The sequence below is a fragment of the Vombatus ursinus genome, unplaced genomic scaffold (genome assembly GCF_900497805.2).
Source record: "Vombatus ursinus unplaced genomic scaffold, bare-nosed wombat genome assembly UNPS02014813.1, whole genome shotgun sequence".
Taxonomy (NCBI): Eukaryota; Metazoa; Chordata; class Mammalia; order Diprotodontia; family Vombatidae; genus Vombatus; species Vombatus ursinus.
The window spans coordinates 21,773,416-21,784,669 of record NW_020954591.1 but is presented as its reverse complement, the minus strand read 5'-3'; the positions used below and the strand labels follow the sequence as shown (position 1 = coordinate 21,784,669).

The window sequence follows — 11,254 nt, the reverse complement described above, 5'->3', positions numbered from 1 at the left end:
CACAGTATACTTAGTATACACAGTATACTTAGTATACACAGTATACTGTGCTGGAAGTATACAAAGGACACAAAATACAGTTCTTGATCTCAAGGAGCTCACAAGCTATCAGGGAAACAACTTGAAATTAATTATGACTGGACAAGATATATACAGAGTAAAGTAGAGATAACAGGGAGAAGGCCCTTGCATTGAGGGAGATTGGGAAAGGCTTCTTATTGAAGATGGCATTTTGACTAGACATTGAAGGAATTAAGGGGAGGAAGTAAGTGTCAGAAGACTGGAAATGTGGAGGAGGAAGGTTATAAGGGATTTTAAGTACCAAAAAGACGATATTGTATTTGATTGGGGAGGTGATAGGGAGGCACTGGAGATAATTAAGTAGGGGGAGATGGTAAGATGGTCAGACTTGTGCTTTAGGAAGATCTCTTTGGTCACTGAGTGGAGGGTGAACTAAAGTGAGGAGAAACTTGTGACAGAAACCCCAAACAGCAGGCTATTCTAATAGTCTAGCTATGAGGAAGCTAGATGACCCAGTGTATAAGAGCGCTGGGCCTGGAGTTCAAGGAAGACCTGAGTTCAGATTTGGCCTCAGACACTTACTTCCTCTATCACCCTGGGTAAGTCATTCAACTTCTGCTTGCCTCTGGAAAAGGAAATGGCAAACCCCTCCAAATCCTTGCCAAGAAAAACCCACAGTATTGGTGTGTGATATGGTCCAGGGGGTCACAAAGAGACAGACACAAGTGAACAGCAACAGCCATGAGGAGATAAAGGCCTGCACTAGGGTGATGGCAGTGTCAGAGGAAAGAAGGGGCCATGTCTGAGAGACATTACAAAGGTACAATCAACAAGACTTGACAATAAATTGGATAAGGGGAGTGACAGTGAGGAGTTGAGTTTGACACCTATTTTTCAACCCTGGATGAATGAGAGGATAGTGGTATCCTCCATAGTAATAGGGAAAGTAGGACGAGAGAAGGGTTTGGGAAGAAAAATAATGAACTCCACTTGGAATATATTAAATTTAATATGTCTACAGGATGTCTAATGTGAGATGTGAAGAAATTGAGAGGACTGGAACAGAAAGTGGTGGTGGGAACAACAAGTCTGCCTTGTGAATCAAGTTTTGAATCTAGCTCAGTTCCCTTTCTATTTAGTTATGGGTCTAGTCCAATTTCTGTGTGAGAAAACTTCATTCAATTATGGAAATTGAGAGAAAACCTTATTTCATTGTTTGAACCTAGCCCTGTGTGGTTGGACCATCTCTACCTATTGCTAAGAGATCCTCAACTAAGGACCTAGGTTACACTGACTAGAAATCTGATCAAATCTAAAGATTGATGCAAGAAGTTTTCTCACATCTCAAGCAACCCATATGTCTTATCTGAAAACTAGCCTCATACTAATTAATTAGTTATTGTTTTCATGTTCCTTTGATTGTTCACAGACACTTGGGGGGAGTGGGACACCTCTTTTTCTAATTTCAAGGAATTGTACCTGTTCATTCTCCTCCTCCCAACATGGAAAGTCCCTAATCTTTCTTCCAGTTAGAAATCAGATTACCTAATGTTGTATCCTGGTTAATGGTTTCCTTATAACTAATTGGCCTAATGTGATTAATTGTTTTTAACATAAATATCTGTCTCTGTTTTTGGGGTGCAGTCTTAAGCTGAGGAAGGGGTCTCATCTCCATTTGTTAGGCAATTGGCATGCATTGCTAAATCAAAATTCTAGGCAGTTCAAATCTTTGTTTCCTCAGTCATTTCATCTTTTTTATTTTTATTTAATCAATTTATTTTTAGTTTTCAACAATCACTTCCATAAGCTTTTGAGTTTTAAATTTTCTCCCCCTTTCTCTCCACTTCCGTCCCCAAGACAGCATGCAATCTGATATAGGCTCTACATATACATTCCTATTAAACATATTTTCTCATGTCATATTTTAAGAAGAATTAGAACCCATAGGAGGGACCATAAGAAAGAAGAAACAAAACAAAACTGAAGGGAAAAAAAGAGCAAATATTATGCTTCAATCTGCATTCAAACTCCATAGTTCTTTCTCTGGATGTGGATAGCATTTTCTATCATGAGACTTTTGGAGATATCATAGATCCTTGCATTGCTGAGAAGAGCTAAGCATATCAAAGTTAGTCATCACACAATGTGACTGTTACTGGGTTCAACATTCTCCTTGTTCTGCTAACTTCACTCAGCATTGATTCATATAAGTCTTTCCAGGTTTTTCTGAAGTCTGCTTGCTCATCATTTCTTATAGCACAATAGTATTCCATTACATTCATATACTACAACTTGTTCAGCCATTCTCCAATTGATGGGCATCCCCTTAATTTCCAATTCTTTGCCACCACAGAAAGAGCTGCTATAAATATTTTTGTACATGTGGGTTCTTTTCCCATTTGTATGATCTCTTTGGGATACAGCCCTAGAAGTGATATTGCTGGGTCAAAGGATATGCACATTTTTATAGCCCTTTGGACATAGTTCCAAATTGCTCTCCAAAATGGTTGGATCATTTCACAACTCCACCAACAATGCATTCATGTTCCAATTTTACCACATCTTCTCCAACATTTATCATTTTCCTGTTTTGTCATGTTGGACAATCTGATAGGTATGATGTGGTACCTCAAAGTTGTTTTGATTTGCATTTCTCTAATCAATAGTGATTTAGAGCATTTTTTCATGTAACTATAGATGGCTTTAATTTCTTCATCTGAAAACTGCCTGTGCATATCCTTTGACCATTTATCAATTGGAAAATGACTTGTATTCTTATAAATTTGACTTAGTTCTCTATATAGTTTAGAAATGAGGCCCTCATCAGAGATACTGGTTGTAAAAATTCTTTCCCAGTTTTCTGCTTCCCTCCTAATCTTGGTTGCATTGGCTTTGTTTGTGCAAAAACTTTTCAATTTAATGTAATCAAAATTATCCATTTTGCATCTCATAATGTTCTCTATCTCTTGTTTGGTCATAAATTCTTTTGTTCTCCATAGATCTGACAGGTAAACTGTTTCTTGCTCTCCCAGTCTGCTTATGGTATTAGCCTTTATATCTAAATCATGTACCCATTTTGACTTTGTTTTGGTATATTGTGTAAGATTTTTTTTGTTTGTTTTTTTATGGTAATTTTTATTTTTATTTATTTTTTTGTTTTCAACATTTACTTTCACAAGATTTTGAGTTCCAAATTTCCACCCCATCTCGCCCCTCCCCCCACCCCAAGATGGCAGGCATTCTAAATACCCCCTTCCCCTAGTCTGCCTTCCCTTCTATCTCTCCCACCCTTCTCTTATCCCCTTCCCCTTCAATTTTCCTGTAGGGCAGGATGGATTTCTGTACCCCATTTCCTGTATTTCTTATTTCCCAGTTGCATGTGAAAACATTTTTTTAAAACATGTGTTTCTAAAACTTTGGGTTCTATATTTTCTCCCTTCCTCCCTCCCCACCCACCCTCATTGATAAGGCAAGCAACTAAATATAGGTTATATATGTGCAGTTATGCAAAACACTTCCATGGTAGACATGCTGAGACCTAGCTCCTCTCTCACCGCAGTCACAGACTTTTCCCACTGACCTTCCACGTTGTCTTTGGCGTTCCTGGGTTGAGAAGTCTGGAAACCGCCACAGCTGCCCACGATTCAGTCTTCTGAGGTCTGGTCCAGAGTTGCTGCAGCCTGCGCGCCCACGCTGAGCTGTGCTCCTCTCCCCTCCCAGCGCTATATACCTTTCCGATCAACCATTCAGGCTGTCTATGGCTGGAAATTTGTTTCACTCTGTCTTTTTGTGGGTTCTGCTGCTTTAGAATTTGTTTAGAGCCATTTTTTTAGGTATTTAGAGGGATTTGGGATAGAGCTCAAGACAGTCACTGCTTTCCCTCCGCCATCTTGGCTCTGCACCCCCCCCCCAGTTCTATGGTGTAAGATTTTTGTCAATGCCTAGTTTCTGCCATACTCCTTTCCAGTTTTCCTAGCATTTTTTGTCAAATAGTGAGTTCTTATCCCAGAAACTGGTGTCTTTGGGTTTATCAAACAGTAGATTACTATATTCATTGACTTCTGTGTCTTGCATACCTATTCCACTGATCCACCACTCTATTTCTTAGCCAGTACCAAGAAGTTTTAGTGATGGCTGCTTTATAATACAATTTAAGATCTGGAACATCTAGGCCACCTTCCCTAGCATTTCTTTTCATTAGTTCCCTTGTTATTCTGGACCTTTTGTTCTTCCAAATGAATCTTGTTATCATTTTTTCTAGCTCTTTAAAATAATTTCTGGTAGTTTGGTTGGTATGGCACTGAATAAGTGAATTAACTTAGATAGAGTTGTCATTTTTATTATGTTAACTTGGCCTACCCATGAGCAACTGATGTTTTTCCAATTATTTAGATCTGACTTAATTTGTGTGAAAAGTGTTTTGTAATTGTGTTCATATAGTACCTGGGTCTCAATCATTTCACTTTTACCTGCCATAATACATCTACAGGATGTTCAGTGTGAGATGTCCAATAAACAGGTGATGTGAGACTAGAGGTCAACAAAGAGGTTAAGGCTGGATAAGTAAATTTGAGAGTTTTCAGTATAGAGGTGATTAATGAATCCATGAAAGTTGGTAAGATCACCAGGTGAAATAGTATAGAGGGAGGAGAGAAGAGGAACCAGAGCAGAACCCTGAGGGACACCCATAGTTAGTAGACGTGACCCAGAGGAAGAACCAGCAAAGATACTTGAACTGCTTCTTTCTGGATTCTTACAGTATTTTTTCCTCTGATGTGGGAGTTCTGCCTTTTGTCTATGACATTCCTATGATTTTCCCTTTGGGGTTCCTTTCAGAAGATGATCAGTGGATTCTTTCTATCTTTACATTGCCCTCTGGTTCTAAAAGATTGGAACGCTTTTCTTTAATGATTTTTTTAAAAAAATATATAATGGTCATAGTTGTCAGGGAATCTAGTGATCTTCAAATTTTTTCTCCTTGACTTTTTCCAAGTCAGTTGTTTTTAATATCAGATTTTTTTGTAATTTTAAAAATTTTATTTAATATTTCTTTTTAACTCATGGAATCATTGATTTCTGTTTTGGCTATACTAGTTTTCAGGAAATCTATTTCCTATGCAAGATTTACCACTTTCTCTTCTGACCTACTTATTCACCTTTCAGTTCCTTTGTCCAGAACTTTTATTTCATTTTTTTAATCTCTTACTTCATTTCTTCCAGATAGGTATTCATTTAGTTTTTGTGAAAATTCATTTTTTTCCTTTAAGTCCCTGATTGTAGTTATTACAGAATCAGTGCTTCTTGATTAGCGATCTTCAGCTTTGCAGTAATTCTTTTTTTTTTTTTAAGGCAATTGGGGTTAAGTGACTTGCCCAGGGTCACACAGCTAGTAAGTGTCAAGTGTTTGGTCTGAGGTCAGATTTGAACTCGGGTCCTCCCGACTCAAAGGCTGGTGCTCTATCCACTGAGTCACCTAGCTGCCCCCCTTTGCAATAATTCTTGCTACTTGTAGGTGTATTCTTTGATTTGTTCATCTCTCCAGCTTTAGTTATTGAGTTGGGCCTTTGTGCTAAGGTCAGGTTCCTCTCCTTATATTCTTTTGGTTTTGTTTTTTGGGGCTTTTTTTTGCTTTATGGTGAGGCGATTGGGGTTAAGTGACTTGCCCAGGGTCACAAAGCTAGTAAGTGTTAAGTGTCTGAGGCTGGATTTGAACTCAGGTCCTCCTGACTCCAAGGCCAGAGCTCTATTCACTGTGCCACCTAGCTGCCCCTCCTTATATTCTTTTGGATGAAACTGTCGACCCTATGTGGTCTTACCCTAAGTCCCCTGGCTTCTTATATTGACTTCCACCTCCCAGGGTTAGGCCTCCCTGGATCTTTGAGGTTGAGGGTGCTGGATCTTCAAGTCTCTTTCATCTTATGCAGGGGTGGGGAACTTGCAACCTCAAGGCCACATGTGGACCTCTAAGTCCTCAAATGTGGCCCTTTGACTGAATCCAAACTTCACAGAACAAATCCCCTCAATAAAAGGATTTGTTCAGTAAAACTTGACTCAGTCAAAAGGCCACACCCAAGGACCTAGAAGGCCCCTGATCTTAGACCTTAGGTACCGCCTAGACTCTGGGCCTGGGCTGTTCTGATCTGAGTGCTGCAGCATCATGCTGGTCACTGGTAGCTATCCACTACAGCTACTCAAGACTTTAAGACCCCTACCCAGAGTTTTACAGACCATTCATGGACTTTCTTAGGGGAGCCTTCTCCTCCTGCTGCCTCAAGATACAGGGCCTTGTAAGTGTCATCTCTTACATCTCTAGTCACACCTGAGAGGCTCCACTTCACTAACACTGGCTTTGTTGGAGGAATTTTTTTCCTCTTAGGCCTCTACCTGACTTTTTGTCCAGCTCTAGGGTGGAAGAAAACATATTATAGTTTCTTATAGATTTCTTGATCATTATTCCGTGTTGGTGAACTTAAGTGTTTTGTTGGAATAGGTTTATAGGTGCTGGTAGACCTGCCTCCCGTTTAGGCAGCCATCTTAGCAGGGAGTATCACTGCTTCATAGATGTTCCTTAACCATATCTTTAATAATTCATTCTAGAATTCACCAGAAATCAAAGTTAAGGAATATTTAAATTAATCTACTGCTTCCATGACCACCAACACTGCCACCATGAATTCTAAAGATAGGTAGTTAAGCCTCATCCTGATGCCCTGAATAATTCTACCCCAAAGGTAAACTATATTAGAAATTGATTAATAAGGCTTGGGCCCAATCATTTTAGTTACAGTTTTATTAATGGACAGATTAGATAAGACCTAGAGGGTTTCTTAGAGGACCAAACATGACTAAATCACCGATCACTTTTTAAAAAGCTTTAAAATACCTCACTTGATGGTACTATTCCTATAAGCTAGCATTTTATAACTTTCCTCTCCTTCTTGGCGAAACTGTTTGAGAAATCTATAGTCACTAGATGCCTCTACTTCCTCTCTTCTCATTCTTCTAAACACTCTGTGATTTGGCTTTTGACCTCACCATTCAACTGAAACTACCCTTTCCAAAGTTATTGATCATATTATTAAACCCATTGTCCCTTTTTCAGTCTTCATTCTTCTTAACTTCATCTTTTTCTCTTAGAAACTCTTTCCTCTCTAGATTATTGTGATACAGCTCTCTCCTGCTCTGACCACTCCTTCTCCAGATTTTATTTCTCAGTTTATTTCAAACCCTCTATGGATGTTTTCCCCCTCCTCTCCCTCAAGACTCTTCCATAGGCTTTCTTCTCTTTTCCCTCGTTATTATCTCTCTTGGTGATTTAATCAGCTTTCTTAGGTTAAGTTATCATTTCTATGCAGGTGATTCTTGGATCGACCCCTACTACTGGCCCCTGACCCAACAGTACTGCGTTTTAGACTTCTTAAACTGGATGTCTCAGAGACATCTCAAATCAACATATCCAAAGCAGAACTCGTTATCTTTTCCCCAAAAAACTCTCCTCTTCTAAATTTCAACTTTGCTGTTATTGTTGAGGCACTGCCATCTTCTCATTTACCCACACTCACAACCTTAGTGTGATTTTTGACTCCTTCCTCTCACTCACTCTACATATCCAATCTGATGCTTTGGCATCTTGTTACCTTTATAAAATTTTTCAGATACATCCCGTTTTCTCCACATAGCTACCACCCTACTTTATGCCCTTCTCAACTCTTGCCTAGACTATTGCAATAGCATTTTTAAAATATTTATTATTTATTTTTAACATTCATTTTTTAAAAAATTTTGAGTTCTGAATTATTTCCCTTTCTCCAGCCCCTCCCCCACTAATTGAGATGGCTAGCAATGTAATATCAATTCTACATGTGAAATCATGCGAGACATATTTCCATATTAGCCATTTTGAAAAAAAAACAAGAAAATAAAGAACATGAAAAAATTATACTTCATTCTACACTCAAAGTTCATTGGTTCTCTCTCTCCAGAGGTGGATAGCATTTTTCATCATGAGTCATTTGGAATTGTCTTGGCTCTTTTTATTTATCAAAGTTGCTAAGTCCTTCACAGTTGATCATAGTTGCAATATTGCTGTTACTGTGTACAATGTTCTCTTGGTTCTGCTCACTTGACTTTGCATCAGTTCATATGAGTCTTCTTAGGTTTTTCTGAAACTATCCTGCTCATCATTTCTTGTAGCCCAGTAGTATTCCATCATAATGATATACCACAACTTGTTTAGTCAGTCTCCAAATTATGTACATTCTCTCAGTTTCTAGTTCTTTACCACTACAAAAAGAGCTACTATAAATATTTTTGTACAAATAGGTCCTTTTCCTTTTTCTTTGATCTTTTTGGGATACAGACCTAGTAGTGGTATTCCTAGTTCAAAGAGTATGGTCAATTTTATAGCCCTTTGGGCATAGATATAAATTGTTCTCCAGAAAGGTTGAGTCACTTCACACCTCACCAAGAATGCCTTAGTGTCACTGTGTGCACAGCCAGCTGCTTTTGCCTACTTGCTCATCCTCACACAATAAATTTCATGTCTCAGTGTGCTTTTCACTGCCTGTCTCCCATACCTCTATCTCTCCTCAACTTCACCTCCTAGCTTCAAGCAACCTTCTGTAGAAATCTAACCTTCTGTAGAAAGTCTGTTCTAGTCTCACCCCATATCCTCCCCACCAAAACCTTCCTGCTGAGTTTTCCTCCCATCTGCTCTGTATATGTCTTCCATGTTCCTAGATATTTACATATTATCTCCTTCATAAAATGAAAGCTCTCTGAAGGCAGGAATTGTGTTTACCTTACTTTGTAACCCTGAAACTTGACTGGATCAAAATAAATGCTTTTAGATTAATTGAAAATTTTTAAAAACTATCATTTTGCAAATGAAAATAGTCCTATGGGCATAAGATTAGAAATGTCAGGAGCCAACTATGAGTGCCAATATTTGTTGCCTATATAACTTCACCCTGGTATTTATTTTTTAACTCTAATCATAAATATATTTTATAGCACCTTCCAGCCAGTACTTAAAAAATATGTAAATATAAAAGAGTAATTAGTAGTGCTATAAGGTTATAAGACAGTTGAAATCAATGATCTGTACTAAGTGGTCTTTGACTAACCAAATTATAACTGTTAACAGGAAGGAGATAATGTAAGCCAGCAGTTCTCAAATTTTTGGTCTCAGGACTCCTTTACACTCTTAAAAATTAATAAGAACAGGGCAGCTAGGTGGCCCAGTGGATAGAGTACCGGCCCTAAAGTCAGGAGGACCTGAGTTCAAATCCAGCCTCAGACCAAACACTTGACACTTAACTAGCTGTGTGACCCCAGGCAAGTCACTTAACCCAAATTACCTAAAATAAAAAAAAAATTAATAAGAACCCTAAAAAACTCTTGCTTATGGAGCAAATTGATACTTATTATTTAGAAATGAAAAAGATCTTAGCATTATTTTGATCTTATGATCTTACATGATCTTATAAAATCATCATTATTATGATCTCATAGCACTTTGAAAACTGCTAAAGAAAGCCACTAACTGGGAAAGATTTAAACTTGGATTAGATCAGTACCCTCTGATTTATTGTTAAATACATACATATTTTTAATTGTCATTAAAATTTTTTAATTTGCTCAGAAGCAGCTCATATATAAAGGACTCTGTGGCATTAAAGTAAGTTTAAATTTTTATAAGCCTCTTCATCATTTATCATCAAATAATTCCTTTATTGTCTGAATTTGGTAACTCATTCCTTGCCACTAAAAATAATTTCTCTAAGATCACTTTTTTTAAAGTTCTTTTTAACTAAAAGGAGATAAAAGACTATCTGAATTTATATAGTATAATGGAAAGACCCAGATTTCTTCCCTGTAAGAGTCCTACATTCCCACATAATTTTGATTTTTTATTGTTTAAAAATAAAAATATATAAACAATTGTGAATCATGTCACTGACATTTAGCTGAAATTTGTTACATATCCTCATTATTATCTTATTGGAGATTCATGTATTATTTTGGATTCAATAGTATATTCAACAGTAGTATATTCAACAAGGGCTTTCTTATCTATAAAATGAGCAGGTTAAACTGAATGACCTTTATTGTCTCATCATAACACAACCAATACATTTTAGCTTATAGCTGTAAAGTAGTTATTTCTGTGGTGGTAAAATGGATGTGAGATATGTTTTGCACATACAGCTCCACCCAAATTTAGTAATAATTATATTCATCCAAAGCAGAAAAATTGAACAAAGTAAATTTATAAAAAGATTATCTCTTAACAAACCCATTTTCAGTTCCTAAAGCAAAGCATCATTCACTTTACAAAAACATTCTTAAATGTTGTTAGACTAGCACTTGCCTCTGTTTTTTAAAAATTTTAATGAAATAATTATGTATATTAGCATATAAAATACATTGGCATTACTTATTTTTGTAAATTTATTGAATTATTTTAAATGTTTGGTTTTAAATTTTTGAAGTCCAAATTCTCTCCTTCCCTCCAGCCCTTCCTCCATTCGAGAAGGCAAGCAATAAGGATACCCATTATACATGTGAAGTCATGCAAAACATTTCTATACCAGCCACCTTGCAAAACATATAAATAAATAAACAAATACATAGATGAAAGAAAGAAAAAGAAAGTGAAAAAATATGCTTTAGTCTATACTCAGAATTCATCTCTCTCTGGAGATTGATAGCATTTTTCATCATGGGTTCTTTGGAATTGTCTTGGATCATTGAACTGATCAGAATAAGTAAGTCTTTCACAGTTGATCATTGTTATATTGCTGTTACGGTGTACTGTGTTCTTCCAGTTCTGCTCACTTCACTTGTCTGCATTTTTTTTTAACAGGATAACCATGGGAATATTTACAAAGTACAGATTCTATTTGAAAGACGACAGCTTACAGTACATGCAGAAGAAATTCCTAAGAGCTAATATTAAGAAAAACAATGGAAATGTTTCCTCTGTACTAACCCGTAAGGTATTAAACTTTAGACAATCTTAAGAGCTTTAAAACATTAAGAAGCCACCACAAGGAATTAAGAAATCATATCATTTGGATAGTTGTAGACTTTTTTTTTAAGCATTTTTAAAGTGCCTACTTAGTGCCAAGCACTTAGGACCAAGGACTTTACAAATATGATCTTATCTGATATCAAATGAGACTTAAATGTACTTTGTTTTACTTTTATCTTTAAAAATAGACAAAACATG

At 36.9% G+C, this 11,254-nt stretch overlaps 1 protein-coding gene across 1 annotated transcript in view; it reads left to right on the top strand.

Moving 5' to 3' along the window:
* Positions 1 to 11,254, top strand: part of PARP4 (poly(ADP-ribose) polymerase family member 4) — a 98,548-nt gene that overhangs the window by 2,115 nt on the left and 85,179 nt on the right. The window contains exon 2 of the mRNA XM_027877607.1: positions 10,889 to 11,021. Coding sequence (XP_027733408.1) covers positions 10,896 to 11,021 — 126 coding nt within the window. The 5' untranslated portion in view covers positions 10,889 to 10,895. The remainder of the gene's footprint in view (positions 1 to 10,888; positions 11,022 to 11,254) is intronic.